This window comes from Phyllostomus discolor, chromosome 1, assembly GCF_004126475.2.
Source record: "Phyllostomus discolor isolate MPI-MPIP mPhyDis1 chromosome 1, mPhyDis1.pri.v3, whole genome shotgun sequence".
NCBI lineage: Eukaryota > Metazoa > Chordata > Mammalia > Chiroptera > Phyllostomidae > Phyllostomus > Phyllostomus discolor.
The window spans coordinates 197008267-197034349 of record NC_040903.2 but is presented as its reverse complement, the minus strand read 5'-3'; the positions used below and the strand labels follow the sequence as shown (position 1 = coordinate 197034349).

At 40.4% G+C, this 26083-nt stretch overlaps 2 protein-coding genes and 1 non-coding gene across 4 annotated transcripts in view; all 3 read left to right on the top strand.

Moving 5' to 3' along the window:
• TMED10 (transmembrane p24 trafficking protein 10) overlaps positions 1-10686 on the top strand; it is a 39104-nt gene extending 28418 nt beyond the window's left edge. The window contains exons 4-5 of the mRNA XM_028506824.2: positions 7081-7207; positions 7605-10686. Coding sequence (XP_028362625.1) covers positions 7081-7207; positions 7605-7726 — 249 coding nt within the window. The 3' untranslated portion in view covers positions 7727-10686. The remainder of the gene's footprint in view (positions 1-7080; positions 7208-7604) is intronic.
• Positions 10687-15066: 4380 nt separating this feature from the next.
• Positions 15067-26083, top strand: part of NEK9 (NIMA related kinase 9) — a 33842-nt gene continuing 22825 nt past the window's right edge. Inside the window, exons 1-8 of one of the 2 annotated variants that reach the window (XM_028505651.2) lie at positions 15067-15418; positions 17000-17177; positions 19637-19692; positions 20203-20273; positions 21511-21616; positions 23298-23429; positions 24984-25094; positions 25872-25936. In XM_028505651.2, the coding sequence (XP_028361452.1) occupies positions 15200-15418; positions 17000-17177; positions 19637-19692; positions 20203-20273; positions 21511-21616; positions 23298-23429; positions 24984-25094; positions 25872-25936 (938 nt within the window). In that variant the 5' untranslated portion in view covers positions 15067-15199. Of the gene's footprint in view, positions 15419-16999; positions 17178-19636; positions 19693-20200; positions 20274-21510; positions 21617-21723; positions 21797-23297; positions 23430-24983; positions 25095-25871; positions 25937-26083 lie in introns of those variants that run through there. The other variant, XM_036012330.1, reaches the window with a different exon arrangement.
• LOC114493679 lies at positions 17583-17714 on the top strand. The gene has a single exon (XR_003684291.1). It is a non-coding gene; the product is annotated as a small nucleolar RNA SNORA42/SNORA80 family (small nucleolar RNA).

Here is a 26083-nt window from a genome sequence, read left to right as displayed (position 1 = left end):
GGGTGGCCCCCCCCCAAAAAAACCCCCAAAACTGGAATTGTCTGCCCTAGCCGGTATGGCTCAGTGGATTGAGTGCTTGCCTGCAAACCAATGGTTTGATTCCCAGTCAGGACATATGCCTGGATTGTGTGCCAGGTTCCTTTGTGTGGGGTGCTCAAGAGGCAACCACACACACGGATGATTCTCTCCCTTTCTCCCTTCCTTCCTTTCTGTCTAAAAAATAAAATAAAATCTCTTTTAAAAAAAAATGGAGTTAACTTCTGGAGGGCAATCCCTTGTAGTACATACAGGCTTCCCCTGTTAGGTGAGTGTTCTAGGAACCCATCTTGTATCAGTGGGCCAGCTGGCGTTGTTGTGAGAGGCTATGTTCAGCTTCAGTGAAATTTTTTGAAGACTTTCAAAGTGTTTGCCAATTTCATGATGTGTGATATACAAGTGCACCTGCCCACACCATGCTAGTGTTAAACATTTTTTTTGACCAAAATCAGCATGACCCCCATGCCCCACCCTCCCTATTCACCTGATCTTGTCCCAAACAACTTTTTTTGTTTTCCGGATGTAAAAAGTCCTCAGAGGAAAAGTTTGCTGATTTGGAAGAGGTGAAACAAACAAAAAAACCGGCAGAAGCCCTAAAAGGCATCATAATTGACGAGTTTAAAAACTGTTTTGAGCAGTGGAAAAAAAGGTCTCCATGAGTGTATTGCATCAGAAGGAGAGTACTTTGAAGGTGACTGAAGTTTAAATGTGTAAGAATACATACTTTTTAAATAAATAAATTCCTTGGGGGGGGCCCTTCTTGCTATGTGAGCATTTCTGTCGCAACTAAAATCCTGATCCATGATGAACTAAAATCCTGTTCTGTCCAGTGGGTCTTTTAGTCAGTCATTTGCTATCAACAGACACATGAAAAGCACAGTTTCCTTCATTAGAGCAACAGCTGGAGACGACAGCTGAAGACTTTCCGACTTGCCTGTTTCTCTGGATGCCCTCAAGGAAGAAGGAACTCTGGTGCTGTGTACTTGATCCAAAATTCCTTTGTTGACATAAGTTAAATGAGATAGCACGGGGAAGGCACCTGACACGCAGTTGGTCAGTTCAGTGGATTTTAGCCTTTTAGTGCTTCTCCTGCCCTTTCTGGAAACTGCCAGATGGCTGTGACGGAGTAAATGGATCTTACTAAATTTCTTTTAGCCCTCAGATTGGCATATTAACTGGACTGACTTTGGCACAATGACCTTTTCAGCTTCTGTGAAGAGGCCTGTGACTCACATACCCCACGTGCAAGTAGGCTGTCCTTGGCTGTAGTTCTGTCTTGTCTTCATTGTATTAGGCTAGATGGTCTCCACGTTTATGGTGTGCTTCTCAGATTTTCAGGGGCTGTGGTAGAGGGCGTGGAGGTGCAATAACAGAGTGACTTGACTGAGTTTGGCTTACCACAGGAAGCTTCTCTCTCGAGTCTCAGTGCTCCACCGAGGAAAATAATCTAGTGATTCTCTAGAGGCTGTTGCACACGTGTTTAAGAAGCAGTTCGTCAGAGCTGACACCTTTCATTGGTACAATTATATATAAGTCTGTGCTGTTTAGATTCAGATCATCCCGAGAGGAGTACCAGATTTGCGTATGGGTTAAGAAGAGTAGTTCTACGGTTGTTTTGGAGGTGTTGATATGCAGGGAAAGGCTTTACAACTGAGCTTTTCCAAACTACCTGTCACTGCTGATGAGAGTGATGGAGGTCACAGTGGAGGGAGCTTACAACTTTCTCCCAGGCAGTGAGTGGGCCTCTGAAAACGAATGCCCAATGAAAGCAGATGTAGAATGCTCTTGGCAGGCAGGAAGCACAGGGGACCAGTAGCACTTCGCTGTGAGAAAGTTGGCCCCTTTGAAGTATGTGTGGAATGGCCAGAACCAGTCATTTACAGGTGTTTGCCATGGATCAGGTGTGTGGGACTGTACAAAGTATGCATTTTTAAATTTCTTTGAGTTCAGGGCCAAATGAGAATTGGGGGGGAAGGGTAAAAATTAAAACATTGTAAATATGACAGTGTATGAGGGAGTCTTAATTATGTGGCTGGTTTAAGTTCTGTAGGGCTTTAGGGAGAGGGAATCAGTGTGTACAGGAGTGGCTAAAGGAGGCCTCATGGTTTTAAGGTTTGAAAGAGGTAGGGTATGGATACCCTAAGTGTGTATGCTTTTGCAAGTCAGGTTTTTGGTTTTGCTTGCATTTTACGGTGGAGCTTTGCAGTTTTGATGCTGAATGAATGCTTTGGTGACCCTGGGTAGGGGGTCAAAAGACCATCCATCTGTTGGTCTTCCCTTCAAAGGAATACATTATCTTGTTTCCTCATTTGTAAAATTAAGTCCCTTGTACTAATATTTAATGGCAGGTACAGCCTGCAAGGGGAATGCTGCCCCCTAGTGGAAAACCTTTGGTCCACACGGACAAATAGGCGTTGCTTTTATGAAGCTATTGGCAAAACACACATCGTCCTTCCAGCTGTGGAAGAGAGAAGACAGACTGGAAGAATAATGGCCGGCCTTCATCAGATGTTGAGCACAGCACCACAGTCAGGGGGGATTTTGATAGAGGTCTCCTGTTAGTTTTTTGTACTGACTGTGACATCAAGTCTTGATGTGATACTCATTGAATGCTTAGTCCTGGAAAAGCAAAGAGGGTTTTCCTGAGTATACTTATGATTGTTTGTTTTAAAACTTTATTCTCTTAGTCTGTAAAAATTAGAATAACAGCATAAAACCTAGGAAATTTGACTGATAAATTGGACACCTTACCCAGATTCTTGCGACCTCATATAGCTCGTTCACTTCACCTTTTATACGGAAAACACTGAGTGCGGCCATCTGGTTTTCTTCATCACATTTTCAGTGCAGAATAAAACACAAACTCAGGCTTGGATTCCAATCCCAGCTCCACAAAGCTCTGAGATCTTGGGAAAGTTGTGTAACACTCTGAACCTGAATTTTTTTATCTGAAAAATTTATGGACAATAATATTCACCTTACATAGGATATGAGGACTAAGTGAGATTACAAGTTATAAAACATACATATCACATTCTGGGCATATACTAATAGGTCTAATTCATTATACTGGCTTCTTCATCCTCTTGCTCAGTTTAGCCACAGTAGCTGTTACGTGCCACCCTCCTCCCAGCACATGTATGTGTTGACACATGAGCGCCTGCATGCACATAAACATGCGCGCACACAAACATGCATGCACATCAGACTGCTTACAATTAGATACTAGTGGTCTCCTAAACACAGCCTGCACTTGCCTCCCGCTGTGTTTTGATCTGCAGGTACCCCTTGGCCTGAAATGTGTTTCTCTTTCATCTCTTTCAAAATCCTACCCAGCTTGTGAGTCCCAACTTGCCACTTCCTGTTAAGCTTTTCTTTATCCTTTCAGTTGTAATTAATCTCATGCCTTCTTTTCACTTCACTGTTAATGTGCGCCTTTGTTGTAGAAGTTAGTGTGTAACGCCTTATATTGTGGTTAGAGCTTTTTGTGTGCACCTTTCCCAAACCGTGAGCTTCTAGGAGCAGAGGTCATAATTTCTCCTGGGGCCTTGCACGTAGTAAGCACACAAACAAGGATGTTAGGACCTTAAGGTTCAAAACAAAATGAAACAAACAAGCAAAAAATCCTCCTTATGTTTGTTTTGACTTCTAGATTAGGTTAAGCATAGAAATATATTCATTATTGTTGTTTTTTACCATTAAGTATTCATGTGTTGGATGATGAAATAGTGAGTTGGTTTTAAATATCGTTTAAATATTCAAGTTTCCTAGATCTTAAATTAATATGAAGAATAAAAACAGTTACTAGGCAGAGATATATTTTTTTTTTTTGAAAAAGAGACTGTCATCCTACTCATAGAAGTCTGAGAATAATTTACCCAGTTAAGGATAGGATTGAGTAGGAATTTCATTGAGGAAATAAAATCAACTTGGATGACAAGAATTGGGCTGTTTGGTTGTGAATAGTCATCAGTAGAACCTGTACTAGAAAATGGGTTGGGGAATCGGATGATTAAGGAGGCAGTGGCCCATATGCAGTGTGTACTGCTGTGCGGCAGTTAAGGAGGCGAATCTGCTAGCACTTAAGTTTTGGGGAAGATCTTATTAAATGGAAAAAAACTCAAGTAAGCCATAGAACAGTGTATATACGTTATAATCCCATTTAGAAATAGTTTTTAATATTTTTCTTTGTACATTTATATTCATACAAAAGCATAAATAGTGTGTATCTTGTAACAAGGTCTAGAAAGATATACACCAAGTTTATAACCATGGTTACCTCGGAGAAGGAATATGTGGATATAAGAATGGAAGAACTATGAAGGTGGACTTTCTGTTTTTGTTCCCTTTGCTTCTGAATAGTTTAAATTCTGTAGCAGAAGAACATATTTATATGTTGCTTATACAACTAAGAAAGAAAAGAGCCCTGGCTGGTGTGGCTCAGGGGATTGAGTGCTGGCCTGCGAGCCAAGAGGTTACCAGTTTGATTCCCAGTCAGGGCACATGCCTGGGTTGCAGGCCATGTTCCCCGTTGGGGGTGTGCAAGAGGCAGCCAACTGACGTTTCTCTTGCACAACCATGTTTCTCTTCCTCTCTTTCTCCCTCCTGTCCCATCTCTTTGAAAATAAATAATTAAAATCTTTAAAAATAAATGAAACACCAGAAAGGAGCAACATTGGGAACAATTTTTTTAGGCTCTAAACTACAAAAACAATCTCAGTACCAAATTTATCTTCACTACATCATCCATTTTCAGGTTTTTGGCCTTTGGGTTACTGTCCTTTAACAATTAAAAAAAAAGTGGGGGAGGCGGTTAGAAATAGTCTTCAGAGTAATTTTTACAAATATTATTTTTATTGGCAGAGGTAGTTTCATTTCCAGTTCCTTTTGCAAGTTTCTGTTTATGGAACCTTAAATCATGTATCTCTAAAGAATTTTCATGCCACTGCTTCTGTACTATCTCATTCAGAAAGCTTTGGAGAGGGAAGTATAGACCAAGAGGGAAAATGTTAAACAGGTTAATGTTCAGCTTATCTCCTATCTCTTGTATTGGTATCTTTTTCCTGGGATATTTTCTTGCTCTGTGTCTCTGTGTGAAATCAATCAACATACGTGTATTCTAGGTTAATGGCAAAACCTGGCATTTGGGGTTTTGGCTAGAATTAGCTCAATGCATCAACTATTGGTTAAATATTATACCTGGTTAGCCTAATTCTGTTCTGCAGCTGTCAGTCACACCATTAACTCTAGCAAAACATTTTACAAATAACAAATAAATGTACATACAGTAAAAGAAAACTTAGGTGGATCACTACATTTTAAGTACCTTACATATTGACTCAATTTTTATATCCTAAACTTAACACTTTCTACTTATATTTTAAATAAGTTTTGTCTTGTTCACAAGTTCAGTGAAGATTACAGGTAAGCAAAAGGAACATTAGAACACTCTTAAGCTCTTCCCATTCATTCCATGTTAACTGCTGTTAACATTTTACAGAGAAAGAATTGCACAGGAAAGCGAATTGACAAGAGAGAAGGAAAAGTAGGGAGGTATGTGCAGGGTCCAGCATAAGTAACACCTGCTTCAGTGAGGTTGGTAGGGTGCATGGATGTCTTGCACAAGGTGGACAGCAATTTGAACATTTCACCTAAAATGTCATGTGGTGTGCTTGAGTGTGACTTCGTTATGTTACAGAATTACATGCTTATTACTTTGTAATAAAATTTTGTAATAAAAAGCGGGGGCAGCATTATTTGTGCTGGACCCTGTAGGTAACATATGGTGAACTAAGGAGTAAAGAAGCAGATGTAGAAAAAGAATTTTTGAAGTATTCTGTATATAGAAAAATTTAAAAGCACCGGGTGTGAGGTCTAGGATCTGGAAAGTTCTGGTGGTAGTATAATCTCATTTTAAAGCAAATGACACCCTAGCTGGTGTAGCTCAGTGGATTGAGCGTGGGCCTCTGAACCAAATGTTGCAGTTTGATTCCCAGTCAGGGCACATCCTGGGTTGCAGGCCAGGTCCCAGTGTGGGGCAGGTGAGAGGCAACCCATACATTGATGTTTCTCTCCCTCTCTTCCTCCCTCCCTTCCCCTGTCTCTAAAAATAAATAAATAAAAATAAAAGTAAATTTTAAAAAATAAAGCAAATGGCAATCTAAGATAGGTAAGAAAAACAATTAGAATAAAGAAATCCTTGCTCTTGTCATATCTTGGAGGTTTCATAGATGTCTAGGTTGAGAAAGGAAGACAGTTAATTTGTTTCTCACATGTCAATGTAGTGCAATTTTTTTTAGCAGACCTAGGATTCATCTGGACTCTGGAGCTATAAACCTAAGGCTGTTACGGCATTTAAATGAGCAAAACACAGTCCTCAAATTTTGTAGTCTGAGTTAATTATCTTAATCGTATAGATGATAGGTGGCAAACACAAGGCCCTATAGGGTGCCAAATCTAGCCCTTCACCTTTTTTATCTGGCCTGGCACTGTGTTTCTGCCTGGTAGCAGCACTGAGCTCTCGCCTAACTGTTAAGGAGCAGTTACATTTATACAGTCCTAAACTTACATTTGGCCCTTTGAAGGCAATTGCAAGGTTGATGTGGCCCCTGGTGAAAATGAGTTTGACACTCCTGCATAGTTATACCTACTCTGTCATTCCTGTGCATTCACTATTGAGAATTTGGTGGCTCTGCTAAAACCACATTTAACTAATATTTTGACTCTCACATTTACCGTGCTAAGACGTGAGGGGAAGGATGAAGTTCTTTATTACAGTCAGAAATCTTGGGAAAATAGTTTGTCTTCATAGTGTACCACATTATAGTACTTATTAAGGTTTTAATAAAAATAAAATGTAAAAAAAAAATCTGCAATGGAAACATACAAACATTTGTAGGGGAGGGAAGAAGCCCTAGATTTAAAATGTTAGAATGATGACAGAAGACATTTTAAGTTTGGTGAAACTTTTTAAAAGACTTGCCTTGTGTCCTTGACCAGAGCAGTTTTTTCAGGGAGTGGGTTCATGGTTCCCCTCTTTTCCAGATTGCGAAAGTTGAGAAGCTCAAACCTTTGGAGGTGGAGCTGCGACGCCTGGAAGACCTCTCCGAGTCCATCGTAAACGACTTTGCCTACATGAAGAAGCGAGAGGAGGAGATGCGCGACACTAATGGTGAGGCGGGGGCAGCTCTCGTTTCTCAATAAGTGACCATAAGGGAGTCAGGTCCCAAACTCTAGATCTGGTGTCCCTTTTCTCAGTTTTGCCAAGGGTGGCAGGGGTGGGGGAGGGTGTCGGGAAAGATAATTGCTTATTTCACTGTTGCTGCTATAGGTAAACAAGCTTGGTTAGATTTTTCAAGGGAATAGAAATTTCTTCGTGATATGCAATTGACCATATTCTCAGCTTATTGTGTATCAAATTGGTAGTACTAATCTTTGTAGTTTTTAACATTTTATATAGAATAATGGAAATAAGTTCATTAATTGCCTTTCCTCCCTGGCCACTGGCCATTGTTTAGCCTGCTGAGCCCCACATCATCACATTCACACCTTTGTTTTGTTTTTTTTAGAGTCAACAAACACTCGGGTTCTGTACTTCAGCATCTTTTCAATGTTCTGCCTCATTGGACTAGCCACTTGGCAGGTCTTCTACCTTCGTCGCTTCTTCAAAGCCAAGAAGTTGATTGAGTAATAAGGCCTGCGCTCCTCCCACGTTGTCTCAGCCAGCAGAACATCACCGGGACATGCCTGGCCCTCAGGCATGCTACCAGCAGCACCATCAAGGCACACTGGGACTTCCTTGCCAGAACTGATCTTGCTTGGTGTGGGAGGACATGGGTTACCCCAACACCCGACAAGTCATCAAGGGACTTCTTTTTAACTCGATAGCATTTGGACTGGTTTTGCAACAATAGGACTGTTATTAGAGTCACCTATGACAAAAAATAGGGGTTACCTAGATAATGCCAAAGCCAGCATTCGAACTGGGTTTCCTCATGTGATCTCGTTGAACCATGTTTTATTTTCTTCTCCCACTTGCTCACTAGCTTGGGCTTCCACCCCCACCCTAGTTCCTTTACCAAGATTCGAATGACCATGTGGAACTTGTTTCATTCTAATTGTCCTTTTTCAGATTTCTGTGTGAAAAACACCCTTATCTTAACCCTTAGCTGAAATGTTTAGGTAGCTTCTGGAGATATCCTTTCATAATTCCTTGTCTCTTAAAAGGGTGATTTCTATGTGACACATAGAAATGAGCTTTGAACTATAGATTATTCTTAAAGAAAATTTCAAAATTTCATTTTAGAGAATTAAAATAGTTGTGCACAAGTGCTTGAATTTTTTCGTGTATTTATGTGTATTTAGTTCTCTGCAGTTCTGTTACATGTGTAGATTCATGTGACCCCCACTGCAAAGTGCAGCCCGGCTCCATCACACGGGCCCCTCGTGCTACCTTTTACAGCCACAGCCGCCGCCCTTCCTTATCCCCAAACTCCCACGCCTGGCAACCACTAATCTGTTTCCCATCTCTCCGATTTTGTCACTGCTAGAACATCATATAAAGGAAATCACACAGTATGTGACCTTTTGATTAACTTTTCCACTCAGCATAATTCCCTTGAAGTCCATCCAGGTTGTGGCATGTATCAGTAATCAACAGTTTTTTCACTGTTGTTGCTCAGTGGTATTTCATGGTAAGGGTGTACCAGTTTGGTTTATCATTCACTCATTGAAGAACATTGGGGTCGTTTTCAGGTTTGGGCCATTAGGAATAAAGCTTCTGTGAATATTCATGTACAGGTTTTTATGTGAACATAAATTTTCATTTCTCTGGGATGAATGCTGAAGAGGGCGGTTGCTGAGCTGTGTGGTCAGCACATGTTTATTGTTTAAAGAAACCACCCTACTCTTTCCAGAGCGAGTGTGCCATTGTGTTTATGTTCCCACCAGCAATGGATGACCAGTCAGGTTTCCCTGCCCTCTTTGGTATTTGCTGTTACTACTTTTTATTTTAGTCATTCTGATAGATGTGTGTAATGAGACCTCATTATGATTTTTATTTGCATTTTCCTGATGGCTGATGATGTTGAACATCTTTTCATGAGCCTGTTTGCCATCTGTGCATCTTCGTGAAATATCTGTTCATGTCCTTTGCTCATTTTCTGATATTCTTTGTACTAATGAATTTGGAGAGCTCTGTATGCATCCTAGATCCAAGTCCTTTGTCAGATATGCAGTTGCTTGAATTTTTAACATAACATCTACCAAGGAAAAAAATCAGTACAATTTTACCAGGTCTTCTTACATGGCCAGTCACTGACTTAATTCTTGTCCTTCTGTGTCCCCCTGAGACATACGAGGTATAAAACACACACATAAAACCAGGAGGATCATCATGACTAAATACTTGAGAATATGTGTTATGAAAGCAAAGGCAAGAATCACTCTAAGAATATGAGGTGCACAAAGGACAATACTAACGTAAATAGGAATGTGGATAAAAATGACCATGTTTGTAAAAAACGGTTATAAAAAAATACTATCACTTGAAATTTTCCCCACTTCTCCCAGGAAAGGAGGTAGGAATTTGTCCCTTTGTAATCTCTGTTTTAACCCTCCTGACTGTCACGGGCCTTGTGTAACTGCAGTGGCAAGAATTACAGGACTTGGGGCCACACAGCTTGCAGTTAAGCGGCACACTGGAATTAACAAGGGAGGTGACCTGGATGAAGTACAAAGGCGGAAGTGGGAGTGAGTTATGTCATCAAAATCTCAGGCTGTTCTGTTAATGTTCCAGCTATCGTGAACCCCAAAGCCTTTTTCCCTCTTTTTTTGACTCCCTGTATGAATTTCTCTGGTGTGGCATGAAAGTGGTTCTTTCATTAATCTGTGCAACATTGCCACCTGCTGTTAAGAGTTGATAGGCACTGCTGAGAACCTGGCTGCTGAATCCTTGCCGTAAAGGCAGCAGGTGTCGAGAAGGTCTGTGTTGTTAACTGTACTGAACGACAGGATACACCAAAGTAGGAAAGAGAATGACCAAATTTGTGGGTTAAGATCAATCCTTAGATGTTAAAGATGAAATGTTGTACCGCTAGCCTGATAAGATACTCGCACATTTCTGACTGGTGCCTTTCCCCTTAGAGCAGCAATGAAAACGACTCGGTTATAATACTGTGTTCTGACCAAATGTTAATGAAGGGAATAGAATATTTTATTTTGCTGATGATTTTGTTCCCAAATGTGACTTTATGAAACTAAAATTATTTCATGTCCTTTATATTCATGCCAAAACTACCAACTCAGACATTTGTGCTTTTGGTTTAAAGTTCACTGATATTACACCTAGATGTTATCTAAAGAGTAAATTTATTTGCCTTTGATGAAAGGCTACTGCAAGAGCAAATCAGCTTTAGAAATGAGAGTGTTGCCTGGTTTCCTCTTGTTTCTGAGCCTATTCAACACGATCTATATGATGTGGACGAGAGTGATGCAGTGTAAGAAAGCTGTGTTACACCATTGTCATAAGCTCGTCATAAGCCATTTTTCTGCTGTTCAATGGAAAGAGGCATGTGAGATTTATACAGATTCACTTGTGTTGGATGGGGATTTTTGTGAAAATTTTTCTCAAATAAAGGCTAGCAGAAACCATTTTAAGTGTGTTTTGTGACTCTTGAGTACCTCTTTGGATTGGCGGTGGTAACTCCTTCATATTCCTGTTTTAACACACAGAAAATTATACTTGATGAAATAAAGAAAAATACGATCGTCCATAATTTACTCCAGGTGGATAAAGTTTATGTGAGCTAGCAAGTTTATTGTATTCGACATATATAAATAAATTATAAATGTACATTAAAACGCACATCTTCAGAAAGAACAAATCAGGATTCTGTAAGCCAGGCAAGAGCTTCTCTTGGAAACAGCCAGTGGGGTTATTCCTACAGAGGGTCTTCTCCCTTGCCCTCCTTTTTTCAAATGCCCCTCCCAGTGTAGAACCAACCCCTCAGGACTTGCTTTTTCCCCCATCACATCTATGGAAAACCCCACCCCAGCAAGTAAAGGCCATGCTCCTTTTATTTGCAGTTGAATGTTTTTCATAAAGCTGCTTTCCAAGAGCAGCCTGAAGTGCTATGCCCTCCACCTCCTGTCCCCAGAGAAACAGGTGATTTGTCCGTGAATGTACACAAAGTAGTGGTTCCCAATAGTTGAGTATAAATATTTTAACACCAGAAAAGTCCTATTTCTTACTGAAGTTTTAGTTTTAGAGAAAATAATATTGATAAATGCAGCAAAACTTTTCTACAGTATCATGTGTTAAATGGTGGTACATTTTCCAAATTAGTCTGCTCCAGTGGTGTCCCACATGACATGAGCCCTGGGCATAATTTTAAATTTGTACACCCCATTAAAAAAGCAGAATTAATTTTATATTTAGTTTAATATATCCAGAATAGCATTTCAACTGCAGTCAGTATAAAAATAAATATTTTTTTCATACAGTCTGAAATCCAGCATGCATTTTGTAGCTATAGCTTATCTTTCAGACTAGCCATACTTTATCTGTCAACAGTTGCATGTACCTGGTGGCGGCCGTATCAGACCCTGAAGTTACAGATTTTGCTTCGTACTTTGGTAGATCCTTTAATCTGTAACTAGGCCCTGGGGATCTGCCATTCATAAGTGGTAACTTGCTATATAACACCCTAACTATTCACTTGTTAAAATACAACGTGGAAATGCCTGTTTTCTTACCAAAGGCATTTTAAAATCAGTTATGCCTTTGGAATGTTGAGTATTTCTGGACTTACGAATATTTAAAGGTCAGATACTTAGTTTTATTTATATCCATTATAAAGAAGAACTGAATATGAGCATTTCTGTTCTATATTCTCTAAGATAGAACAGGACATTTGTCTGTTAAGCTTATATCAATGCATTATAAATAGAACGATTCACAATATCAGGCTAACCAAGTTGTAGAAACTAGTTCCTCATTACAAAGGTGCCAGAAAAATGAATCTTTAAGCTTTGACTGGAGCCTATTCAATTTCTCTGAATGAAAGGCAACACTTGTAATTTTAAGTAATTGTTTTTTCTGTCTTTTAACTCAAGAAAACATTTATTGAATACCCATTCTGTTTAAGGTGTTGAGTTAAACTCTGGAGTAGACCCAATAAATAAGCAACACCTGTCCTCATAGTACTTCCTAATTAATAGGAGGAGGTAATGGAATGGCCTTTATCCAGAATGGTCAGCCTGCTTCGTTTAGCCATTACTGACTTAACATTTTGGATATTCCTCCAGGAAACCTTCACTAACCCCACAAGTTTGTCTTGGAAAGATGTGCTTCCTAAATGCCTTTCTAGAAGTCTGTTCTTCCTTTATAATAGCAGTATAACATACAGAATTATCCTTAGAATTGCTTCATTCCCTGTCATATGCACTGTGAGCTCCATGACAGTAGGAACCGGGTTTGTTTTCCTCTTGTAACCCAGCATCGGGCACAAGTTGGTACTCAGTGTTTGTTGAATGAATAAATTGAAAAATATCTATACAATAGCTTCCTGGAATGAAACCAACCAAATAAAATTTAATGGCTTATCAGTCTTGCATTTAGATTTAGAAAATGTTATATACATATAAGAAATAATACTCAAGTCATTTTTAAGTCTGTTAAAATCAAGCACTTTTCAAGCCACTGATGATATACAGCTGTGAACGAGAGCGCAGCATCCTCTCGTGGAGCTTACGTTCTCATGAATGGAGACAGCCAATAAAGTAAACATGATAAATGACATCAATATTTTTTACATAAGCACTGTGAAGGAAATAAAGATGGATGTGATCTAGGGGATGTGATCAGTGTTATTTTAGATTGGACTGGATGTGAAGAAAAAGGTGTAGTTAATTATTGTGCAAGCACCATGTAAGCAGACCACCATTCTGAAGGCTGATACACTAATAGAATAGAAATATTGGATCTAGGTCAAATGGAGACAGACCTTTTACTCTACTATTCAGACCTGATACGCAGAGTGTAGGGTACTTGAAAAGGAACGTTGATGAAATGTAAGGTAAGACGAATGTGAAAGTATTAGTTAGCCCTTGCACCCCTCACCCCACTCTACCAATTCTCTTCCTCTAATTTACTATCACTGTCCACCTAGTTAAAAACCTAGAAGTGTCTGCTGGATTCACATTTACCTGACCAACCATACCCCAACTGATCGCAGAGTTTAAACTGTCTTTGGATGGATTTCTGCAATCTGGATCGTCTCTCCACTCATACCAATAGCACTTCAGTGCTGCCTCTTTTCTCAGAACACAAGTTGTCTCTTACCTGGTCTCCCTGCCTCCAGTCTTTGTCTTCCACACTGTCATCAGAGTTCTTTTTAAAATGTAACTTTGTTCTTATGCAAGGTGACCACATTGTTTATTGTATGAGCTGGGCACTTGAGCAAAAGAAGACTATTATGCTGAGGGGGGGAAGGTATAAAAAGGGACTTAACCATCACGCTAATCATATAATTAATCCCTGTTAAAAAATCTCCAGTAATTATCCATTGCCACGGAAGAAGCCAAACTCTCTAAAACTGTATTTGAGGCCCTGTCTCCTGTTACTCCACATGGCACTCGGGCCTCCAGCCACATGCCCTTTTCTTGACCCCAACACATACTGTTCTATGAAAGAGATCTGGAGCCAGATTGCTGGGCTTGACTCCTGTTAGGATGGTCACTGATGCGGGCTGTGAAAGAATCCGCAAAGAGAAGAAAGTGCAGAAGGTAAAGATTTTAGTTTAGTTTTTTTTTTTTTTTTTTTTTTTTTTACTTTCCCAAGAAAGGGAAAGCGCTAGATGGGGAGAAATGCACCAACCCTGAGGGGTTAGGGCTTTGGGCTTCCATTGGGTAACGCGGTGGTTGTAGAGCAGGATGTTTCAGCTAGGCTGCAACTCATTTTGCTGTTATCTTTGGGTGCAGAGTCCCATGTTGTGGTCTGGTAAGTCCTGTTTCGTACCCTCTGCACCTTCAGGGCGCTTCCAGTAACTTTCTAATCATAAAACAATTAGGGTCATGTTTTATGAGGTCCAGGTAACTCCTGCAAAGAGGGCCTGGAAAAGGGGCTTTTGTCCTATTAACTCCCAGCTCCCCTTACTAGCTGTGTAACACTGAGGAAGTTACTTAATCACTCCATCTCAGTTCCTTCTGTAGAATGGCAATAATAGGATTAAGTGAGATGACAGGTGAAAACATTTAGAATGGTGCTAGGAATACAACATTCCACAAATATTAGTTGTTATCTCTCTAATGTGGATCATATTCCCAACTTTACAGGTTGAAAAACAAGCTTGGAGATGTGAAGTTGCCCAAGGTCACATAACTGATGGAACACGTTTCTCCACGGTACTGCAATTCTCCGAGTGGCTTAAGGTCAGGGAGAATCTTATTGCAGATTCTCCACCCACAAATACAGTGGCAGCTAGCTCTCAAAGAATGTTGCATAGTATCACACGGTCAAAGATTTGGAAAGCCACAAGAATGCGAAATATGAAAAAAGAGAAGAGTGTCAGAATTGGCTTAAAACTTTTTTGGAGTTGGGTATAAGCGGTAGGAACGTAGGAGATCATGGGAGAAATCACTGGGCCCATTAAATATCGAGATGACAGAAGGAAAATATTTCCGCTTACTACAGTATCTCTCTAAACAAAGAGCGGTGTGCAACGTTGGAAGGGACTGCTTGCCCTATCACTGTCCGAGATAGGCCTGGCGCCAAGATGGGACTGGACAAACTCCGGACTTCCAAGCTGTCTTGGGACCTGGCCAGGGATCAGGGAAGTGATTCCATCGCTCCTACCGGAGTCCTTCGGTCCCACGCGGTCCCTACCACGCACCCACACCCCCGCCCCGCGAAGCCCTACTTTACCCGCCAGGTGAAGAAAGGGAAGGCGAGGCCCGGGTACTATAAGCAGTGGGCCAGCTGAGGCGGAGGAAACCCCACCAGCCGGAAGCACCCGCAACTGCTTCCGGGTCAGGGAGAAGGGGCCAGCTAGGAACCTCGCGCGGTTGCGGGGCTGACGGAAACGCGGGCTGGCTTCTGAAGCGACGCGACCGCAGCGCGGCAAGCGCCACTGTTAACTCGCAGGCCGGTCCCGCGGCCGCCGCCATGTCGGTGCTGGGCGAGTACGAGCGACACTGCGATTCCATCAACTCGGACTTTGGGAGCGAGTCCGGGGGTGGCGGGGACTCAGGCCCGGGGCCCAGCGCCAGTCCCGGGCCGCGAGCCGGTGGCGGCGCGCCGGAGCAGGAGGAGCTGCACTACATCCCCATCCGCGTCCTGGGCCGCGGCGCCTTCGGGGAGGCCACGCTGTACCGCCGCACCGAGGTAGTGGCCCCTGGCGCCCGCCGCCCCCCCCCCCCACCGCCCCTCCTTCCTGGGCGGCCGCGCTTTCCCCGCGTCTTGCACCGTGTCCTCACTTGGTGCTTGTGTGCATGCGGGGTATGTCTCAGGGTCCTGTCCACTGCTCCTCCAAGTCACCTGCACTAGGAATTCGTTAGCTAAGTGGTTATTAATTGGTCTTTGTTTGTTTTTTATTAACCTAGGGAACTGAGCAAGTCACTGAATCTTCTCTTAGCTTTAGTTTCCCCATCTATAAAATGGGGTTACTTTTATTTTAGGGTAACCTTTATTTTAAAGGCTATTTTGAGAATCAAGCTAAAGTGCTTTGCAAAGTGTAGATTACAGTGGTACACGAATGTGACGTGTTGTCAACACAACTTCCTTTGCTACTGCATAGCTTTCCAAGGTCAGGGTGGGGAGCACCAGCAAAGCTTCAAAATCCTCAGGTCGGTGGCAGCTCCGATTTTTTTTTTTTTTTTTTTGCCGTTATCTTTAAGTTTAGACGTGAACACTCAGTTGGAGATTTTTCTGGAAGATAATGGGGAGATCGTTATATGTTTCTTCATCAGTGTTTAGCAGCTTTTATGCCCAGGGAATACGTTTTTGGTATATTCTAAGCCACTAATTAAAAAAAAAATTTAATCTGAGGACATGCTTATTGATTTTAGAGAGGAGAAGAGAGGGAGAGAAACATCTACAGGGACAGAACACCTCCCGCATGCACTCCAATCAGGGACTGAACCCACAACCTAGGCATGTGCCTCCAACTGGGAAAACCTTTCGGTTTAGGCATCCATGCTCCAACCAACCCAGCCACACTGCCCAGGGCCTGAGCCATTAGTTCTGAATTTTGGAGGGCAAAGGACTTCTTTGAGAATCTAATTAATGGAAGACTCAGAGATATTGTAAAAGGAAGTGGATTTTGGGAGCTGCAGGTTAGTTTTCATGAACAGAGAAAAATGTGATACATAAAATTGACAGAAGATAGATTTACAGAATGGGCAACATGAGCTAAGTGAACTTAGAGCCCTTAGATACGACTTAACTCAGAAAGGCTAAACAAAAATCACTAGAGAAACCTAAATTTTATAAAGTTAAAGGCAAGTTTAAGATTTCCATTTTGCAAGAAACTATGGTCACCTGTAGGTAACTACTCTTCAGTCCTCAATTTCTCCGATATTCTAGCCCTACCACAGTTCTCTTCATGACTAACAGTGTGTCATAAAGTCCCTCAACAGAATCTTTGAGATCTACTTCCATTCCATATTTTTACCTGGAGTCAGCATCATGCAAAGTAAGTGTAGCAGCACCTAATGTCCTGCAGTAAATGATGATGCTCAGTTGTATGTCAAACCTTTAATGTCTGTTCATGCTTTTTTTAAACTGGATCAGGTGCGTTCAGGGTGGTATGGCCCTAGACCATTCATACTTTGTTTAAAGGAAAAAATAAAAGCAGTCAGTCTCTAGCCATCTAGGAAGTTTTCCTTCTAGGTTTGCAGATCCATGTGTGGATTCGTCCGCTGCCAAGCAAGAGGAAAGCCCTGTGCCTCTATTGCTGTGTTGCAGGATGACTCACTGGTTGTGTGGAAGGAAGTTGACTTGACCCGACTGTCGGAGAAGGAGCGCCGTGATGCCTTAAATGAGATTGTTATTCTGGCACTGCTGCAGCATGACAACATCATTGCCTACTACAATCACTTCATGGACGATACTACCTTGCTGATTGAGCTGGAATATTGTAATGGTAAGGTGGAATTCTGTGGGACTTCCTCCAGCAAGAAAGTCTTGAGCTCACACTCACCTTGAAGGGGAGAAAAAGAAAAGGCATACACAGTAATAAAAACCTTAATTGAATTTCTTGACTTTAGAGCATTAGTTCAGGCCCTAGATAGTTTTGAAATGACATACAAAGTAAAGGGAGGGATTTTCCCTCGCATACTCAAATTCTGCCTTGTGATTATAGTTCCATCTTCAAATTACTTGTTCAGTTGGATTTTGCATTCATTTTTCAAGGTTTTTCTGATAAAAAGATGTGTTAGTCATTAGAGAACACATAGTGTGGCTTGATAAAATATTTAATGAAATCTTATAGGTGATAATGATTTATGTTGACTTCAGTGAAAGCCACCCTATTAAAAAGTGGTCCAATGCACAGGCTTGGATTTATGGCAGGCCCGTCGCCCTGGGTCTCTCATAGTGCCCTGTGCCAGAGCACCCTGGCCTGGAACCATTGCCCAGCCTCTGCCCGTGGGCTGCAGGCACTGAAGCGGGCTGCACAGTGGAAAAAAAAGAGTGATCCAAAGATTACCTAACTGAATGGAAATTATAACATAATAAAACGTGACCTTATTTATCGCGTCTCTGATTTCTTTGGACCATTTTGTTTGTAGGATAGCAATGTGATCTAGTTGTTAAGAAAATAGACCCTGAACCCACATCCCAAGCTTCACTACTTTTTAGCTCTGTGACCTTGCACAAGAAACTTAGCTTTTCTGTGACCCAGCTTCCTTATTTGAGTATGAGTTTGTGGATAACTTACCTTCTAGGGTTATTGATTAAATGATTGTAAAGTTCCTAGCATCACACTTGGTGCATAGCAAATGTTTGACACATGTTGTACTAGGTACTATCCTCCTTATCACACAAGAAAATGTCCAAATTCCTTTCTTGAGCTGCATGCTAAAGTGATCCCAGCACATTCTTCATTTAAATCTCTAAGAGAAAGTTCCTAGATTCTAACTTCTCTTGTGTAGACTCCTGTGCCTCATGATTGTTCCTGGTGCTCATCAACCCTAAATGTATAAGACTAGAGATTTCTGAAGTAGCAGAAGCCTCAAGTAATTAACTTCCTTTGTGGTTAGGAGGATGTAGAACAAACGGTGTATTTATTGAAACTTCAGGTTACTAAATTACAGGGGTGAAAAGTTGTGAAACCCAGCCAGGGCTAAATTATAAGTTATAGTTGCAGGTAGGAAGTAAAATGACCCGTGATCATTTGTAGCCTGTATTACTTGATAAAGGAAAGGGAGAAGCACATTCAAACTTACTCTGCCAGAATGAATTAGTAAAGGGAATAATGATTAGAAAGAGTCTAGGGCAGTGGTTTCCAACCTTTTTCATCTCATGGCACACAAACTACCGTATTTTGCCATATATAATGTGTGTCCACATTTTTGGCCAGACTTTCAGGAAGAAAATCTTTCAGTCTTTTTATTCAGTTTTTTATTTACTTATATTTAGAAACAAAACCAATTATAGTATTCTAGGGTATTATTCTGCATACGGGTATCGTTATTGCTTTCTAGAGTTACACTTTTAACTCATAAGCATAAAAGAATTAACATATGTATACAGAATTAGTACTACCCATGTATAATGAACATTCTTGTTTTTTCCTCAAATTTGGGCAAAAAAGTGTGCATTTATATACATGACAAAATATGGGTAATTACAAAAATTCTGTAGCACGCCAAAGAAATACATTTTTGTCCAATCTGATAAAAGTAATAGGTGTAATTTTGATTCATTTACATCAGACAGCTATTGTTGTGGCTGTTGTCATTTTTTTATTTGACAGTCTAAGGGAAAAGGGATCAGTGCCCCCGACTGAGTAGTCAAGTATTGCGTATTTTAGAAACTCGTGCAGCGCGCCCATGTGCCTCAGCACGCCGGTTGGAAATCCCTGGCCTAGCCTGTTCCCTAAACTTTGGCAAACTTCCTCGGGTGGACCAAAAAAGAAGTTGATGCACACCCACATATACAAAACACTTTTATCACAGGTGCAACCCAAAAGTTCCAGTAGTCCCACTGAGAAAATTGTTACCAAAATGTTGCAGATTCTTTTAAAAAGGAGTTCTAGGAAAGAAAATCACCTGATTTTGAAGACATTCAAGGTAATTCCACTAATAGGGGTACTACAGGAATGGTCTTTCTCATCTTTTCAACGATGTCTCACTTCCTGTTTTTGTATTGAACCTCTTCCATTAGAGAGAGGGATCTTTGAAGAATATTTTTGATACCGTCCTTGAGAGAGGGGAAGAGTTCTGAAACCAGTGAAGAGCCAAGAGGGAAGAAGGCCTTCCCTTTGGAGAGGAAGCGGAATCCCTTCCTTTCCTTGTGTTACTTGTTAAGACCCTGGTAGATACAGGAGCCGAGCTATGATCTCTGTTAAGCAATTCAAACCTGTCTCTTGTTTAATTGCAGGAGGGAACCTGTATGACAAAATCCTTCGTCAGAAGGACAAGTTGTTTGAGGAAGAGGTAATTCATATTTCTGTGGTAGGAAGCTAGAGTTGTAATGTGTTGCTTTCTGGTTCTGTATTAACTCTTCCAACAATGAAGAGTATTTTTTTTCCTTTTGTTCAGACTCCTTCCAGGCTCTGGTTCATATTCATGAGAAAGGAAACCTCTAACAAGGAAGCTGTCTATAGCTGCTTCCTAAACAGTTTACCTCCACATCATGATTCCCTATGGGCTTTCTTTCCCGGTTCTGTTACTGCATACTGGTATGCCCAGTTTTCTATACCTTTGCATTCTTCCTGGAGTTCTTTCCACAAGTCTGCTTCACCATACTATATTTTATAATGACCTGCTTTTTCTTTTTACCCTATCACTTTTCTTTGCCTGTTCAACCTACAAGCAAGAGATGTCAAGTCATGTTGAATCATAACCTCTGGTTGCAGCTTCCTTTGTTTATTTGTTAGAGAGAGTATATTTAAATGGAATTTTTGTTTGTTTCCAGTCCAAATATAATTTGTTTTTTCTCTGCAGATGGTGGTGTGGTACCTGTTTCAGATTGTTTCAGCAGTGAGCTGTATCCATAAAGCTGGGATCCTTCATAGGTAATGAGTGTAAGAATATGGGGTTGATTCTTCCCTGCCAATCCAACCCTCACCTTGGGGGCCTCCTCCCATCAGCACTGTTATTTCCTTGCTTAAGCAGTCAAGGCTTTTATATCGGTATATTTTAGAAAGGAAAGAGTGAATAACAAGGGGTGTTATCTCTTCTTTCTGAAGTTAAACCATGTTTGTGATGAGTAGCTAAGTATTGCTTAGTCATTTCCTTTAAGAGATATTTTAGAGTTTATTTCATTAATTCATCAGTAAAGCCTAGAAGCCACTATGAGAATTGGTATTAGATTGGTTGGACTTCACAGTAAATATTTTCTCTGAGCAGTAGTAATTGATGATTGTTTTTAATTCTATAATTCTTTTAATTTGAATAAAGCATGTTTATTTTGTATAATTAATTGTACAATTCAACATCTTTGGGTAGGGAACATTTTTTCTCTTCATTTCAAGCTGTAAAAGAGAACCATTATGAACATTTCCACCCCACTGTGTCCTTGAGTCATTGACCATTGCTAGAGATTAATGTTAACACGCCAGTATTTCTTTTTTTGTTGGCTTATTAATTTTCAACATGTATTTCTGGGTAGTTTGATTGAATGGCTACTGTTGCGTATTATTTTCTTTTCAAAAGTTACAAAGAATATTACTCTGATTTTTTCACATCTAGTAAAGGAAGCCAGATTATAAATCAAGCACAGTTTATCTGTTTTACATATGGTCAATTCATCTGTAGGAAAATAGCCAGTGATTTTATTGAGGTGCTCTACACAACCCGGTCGTGTTGCTGCTGGGATAAGTAGCTGTTTCTCTTGCTTTAACAGGTTTGAAATTTCAACGCCAGCCAAGTGTTAAAATTGCCGTGCTATCACTTCATTCAGTGTATAAGTGGTGATTGAAGAGGCAGTGTACCCAACAGGGATTATAATGACCTGGGGCACCATTTTCTTTTTGTCTGACCCTCTCAGCTTTTCCTCTCTGCTCCAGTGGTATGGGAGGCGTGCCAGTGCTGTGAAGCCCTGGAGGATGAAATTAGTTTTCTGCCTCCACTCCCCCAAGTCCCTTTTCGTGTTAAAGTATGTGTGAACGTGATGACCACTGTTTGGATCCATGGCTGTCTGAGCAGTGGTGACACACTCATTTGTATTCTGTACTGATCCTGGGTGCGGTGGGAGATGAGATAAAACAATTGACTGTATGGCCTTACTTTGTAGCATCTTTTTATTTTCAGAGATATAAAGACATTAAATATTTTTCTGACCAAGGCAAACCTAATAAAACTTGGAGATTATGGCCTGGCAAAGAAACTTAATTCTGAGTATTCCATGGCTGAGACAGTAAGTATGTGTTGCTTTCGTCTTAGTTGTTTTCCTTTTCTTTTCCAGCACCGTGAAATAGAACTATACCCCCTAAATCTTGCACCCTTTTCTCAATATTCTTATAGGTTCTCCATACTTATAAAGCAAATCTTCAGGAGTCTTTTTCCTGGGCTTGCTTACAGGCATTTACATACTCAGGTACTCTTTGTCCACATTACAGCTCTGATCTTAAACCCCTTCTGACACTAGAGACTTCTAGAATCTTTAGTAGATTTCACTTTCTCTCATTTATCATTTGAGGTTATCATGTTAGACATTTCTTTTGTGTTTCCTTTGTATTTTTCTTGTTTGGAAGCTGTATATTACAAATAAAGGCTGATGCCCAGAGAACAAATTTTATTATACACAGTCTGAACTGCAGGGCTTCTTTCTTTTTTAAAACATTTTATTTAATTTTTAGAGGGGAAGGAAGGGAAAAAGAGAGAGAAACATTAATGTGTGGTTGCCTCTCAAATGCCCCCTGCTAGGGACATGGCCTGCAACCCAGGTATGTGCCCTGACCAGGAATCGAACCAGCGACCCTTTGGTTCGCAGGCTAGCACTCAGTCCACTGAACCACACCAGCCACGGTGCAGAGCTCCCTTTTCACCTGACCCTGAGAGTAGACATAGTTGACCCTTAAGGACAGTGATCTCATCATTTTAGGGATCATAAAACCCAATTATTACTTTCCTGGTATCGTTATGTTCTGTCCTTAAAAGAACTTGAAAATTTAAGTTTAATAAAAATTAACTTTGTTCTGATCATGTTCTTTGATAATGTTGAAATATGCCTACAAGCAATATAGAGACATCCAAGGATGCTGATAGCCAGGGTTGGAATTCTCTGCTTCAGGGACTCGGTCCGCTCGTATGGTGGTGCCCCATTGAGCTTCCGAAGAAGCAGTCGTGTCTTATGTGGATTTTTCACATCAGGAATAATCTGATAAAACCAAGATTTGACTTTTGTTAGCCAGTTAAATGTAAAGAATGAGATGAAAATTTATAAATGCCTTGTTGGCCCTCTGAAAATTTCTTAGCTTTGCTGATTAAAGATGTCTAGTAGTCTTATTAGACTTTCTGGGGCACTCATTGTCTCATCTTGGGAAACATGATCTTCAGTATATTTTTATTTCCAAATTCTAGAATTCAAGAAGCCTTTTTAAAATCTGAAAGAAATTCACAAGCTATGTTAGTATTACAGGTGTCAAATAGAGCCATTCAAAAAGCTTCATTACTATGCACTTCAGTTAGAACTTTTAACCCCTTTATTCAGTTACCTTCTCCCCACTGCCAGTTAATTTGTTCTCTTTTTTCCCTTGGTGGACTTTTACTAAGTACGTCTTTGTATGAAGTCTTCAGTGGGCCTTGAATGCTTACAGCCTCTGTGGTCCATGAATCACAGAGCTGTTGTGGCTCCCAAACGGACCACAGTGCCTTCTCCCCAGAGACTGGTCCTTCATGTTCGGCCCAGGAGGTTTGATATGAATAGATTTCTTCCCATAGTGACATCATCTCAGAAAAACCATTATGGGATATACTGATGAATGTTTTATGATTGTTATCACCAGTTCCTGAGAAATTTAATTTAGTTGTCAAAATATTAATGTGGTTACTTCAAAAAAATAAGTTATTCTTTGGTTGTTTTCTTTGTTGTTTAGCTTGTTGGAACTCCATATTACATGTCTCCGGAACTCTGCCAAGGAGTAAAATACAATTTCAAGTCTGATATCTGGGCAGTAGGCTGCGTCATTTTTGAACTGCTTACGCTAAAGAGAACATTTGATGCTACCGTAAGTTGATGTGTTATTCCCACATTGTCCTTGCAGATGGTGCAACTGGATTGAGATAATCAACTTCATTTATCCCTGAGCTTCTGATTGCTAGAACAGAAATCAGCTGTGGGCAAAAATAACAACCAATATCCTGGCACTGGCTTAGAAGCATATTATTAGGACACTCTAGACCAGATTTATCTCCAACTTGAATTCCCTGTTGAAGAATCATAATTAAGTCCAGTAGTTTGAGCAATGTGCTTGAATTTGTCAGCTATAATTTTAAAACTAACCCTAGAATCTGCTCTGTGATGCTACAGGTTAGATAAGCCATTTTATTTATGCTTCAACTACATTATTTTTTTAAAGCTAAGGCAAATTAAATAATACTCATTAAAGTGGATCTTTTATATGAAAAATTACCAACTGTTAGTAAAACTTGATATTGTTTTGTGGGTAACAAATTCCTTTAAATCTTTTTTAAGTAAAGCAGTGCCACTTAAATGTTAATACGCACAGGAAATCACCTGGGCATGTTGTTAGAATGCAGACTCGGTTTGAGTACATCTGGGGCGGGGCTGATAGCTTCCAGCTAGTGCTGATGCTGCTAGTCTGTGGACCACAGTTTGAGTAACAAAAGTGAGTTCACATCCAGTCCCCTTTACAAACCATTTGTGAGAACTTAGGCAAATCACTTCATCTCTTTGATCCTCTATTTTACCATCTACAACAAAGAACAAATACATATTCCTCTCACAGAGAGAAAATGCAAATGTCAGATAATGCGTACTCATTGGCCTTTCATGAGACCTGTTTATTTTTCTAAATTCTGAAGCTTATTCTAGTATGTCATCTAATTCTCCTAAATATTGTAGTGGGAGGAAAATGAATTTTGGAGTCAGATAGACCTTGGTTGGAATTATGGCTCCATTTTTTACTATCTGTAGTCTTGGGAAAGTTACATCTCTGAATTGGTAATGACAATAACCTTGTGTGGTGTTTGCAAGGGTTAAAAAAGATCAAATACATATGCCTGCTTAGTACCTATTGGTCTCTCTATAAAGGTGGTGATAGTATAATAATAATAATACTAATAATACTCTCTTTATCAGTTGTTACTTCTTATTCACTACCTTGTCTTTTGGAGCATTGTATCACCTGTATAATTATTATTAGGTTATATAAACTAGAAGGCAAATTAATTGGCAAAGGAGGTACTTAAAGCCAAGAAGCATGGCTAACCTTGCTTTCCTTTTTGGGGGGATTCAGTTGAAGGGTCAGACTATAATATACTCTTAAGTATCATGCAGTTGGCCACATAGTCACATCTCCATGATGGCCAGTTGGCTTCATTCTTCATTCCATCTGATAGCAGCAGTACATCCCTAACAATTTCTTGTTGATGCATACTAATAGTTACAGAGACATCAGACCTACTGCAAAACTATTGCCACTCCTTTAAATAATAGTCATAGACATCTGAGAGTCCCTACTGGTGTATTATAAAGTCATCTTTACAAAACCAAGAACAGTGCAATCCTCATTTTTTTTTTTTTTTTTTTTTTTTTACAGAATCCACTCAACTTGTGTGTTAAGATTGTACAAGGAATCCGGGCCATGGAAGTTGATTCTAGTCAGTACTCCCTGGAGTTGATCCAGATGGTGCACGAATGCCTTGACCAGGTAAGTGTGACTACTGATTGATCACTGATTTCAGTTTAGTGATTTCTCTTTCAGCGTTAGTGTTGGGGTGTGAGACAGGTGAACTGCGCAGAAGCACACCCACTGCCCCAGGCGCGATGTGTTTGTAGGCACTGGCAATTCATGACAGTTGTGCGAGCCGGCCACCACATTCTTACTTTATTCTGCTTTGTTCTTTATTAATTTGTGGAATTGTGCTCCATTTTTTTATGATCAAGATTTTCGTAACTTGATTTTATAAAAGTATAGTCAAAGGTAATTTAGAGTTCTTAATGTACAGAATGTATGTAGTTCTGATATCTCACAGTATGCCTTGCAGTGTAACTCTGGGTCAGTATTATTCAAAATATGGTCCATGAACCACAGGCATGGGGCTGGTTCACAAGCAAAATATGAAGATTCCTGGGCCCCAGCCCAGGCCAGCTGGATCAGAATCTCTGTGGATAAAGCTCAAATCTTTATTTGTAACAGGCACTCCACAAGAGTCTTAAGTTCTATATATGTTGGAACTTGAGAGCCACTGCGCAACTGAGCAGTGAGGAAGGCGCATTTTCACTCGTATACAAGTGTGGATGTTGATGAGATAAACATGAAGCATGATGTGTGACATAAATTGTTTTTTCAAAACAAAAGGATAATTAATATACAGTGGTCTTTGAATAACTAACCAACAGCCTTCCAAGAGGAAGTAAAATGCCTCTTTAGATTCCATCTTGTCCATTCCCTTTAAATAAAAACTAGCCCCATTTGTATTTTTAGGATCCGGAGCAGAGACCCACTGCAGATGAACTGCTAGATCGCCCCCTTCTCAGGAAAGGCAGGAGGTAAAGTACGAAAAAGTCACTCTGTTGCGTTTCCGTGGGTGGTGGACCGTTAGAGATCTGATCAGGGCATCACAAGGAGGGTGGCGTTTCCTGACTTGGCCACTCTGGTGCTATTTTCAGCCAACATCTCTGCTTTCATTGTTTGAG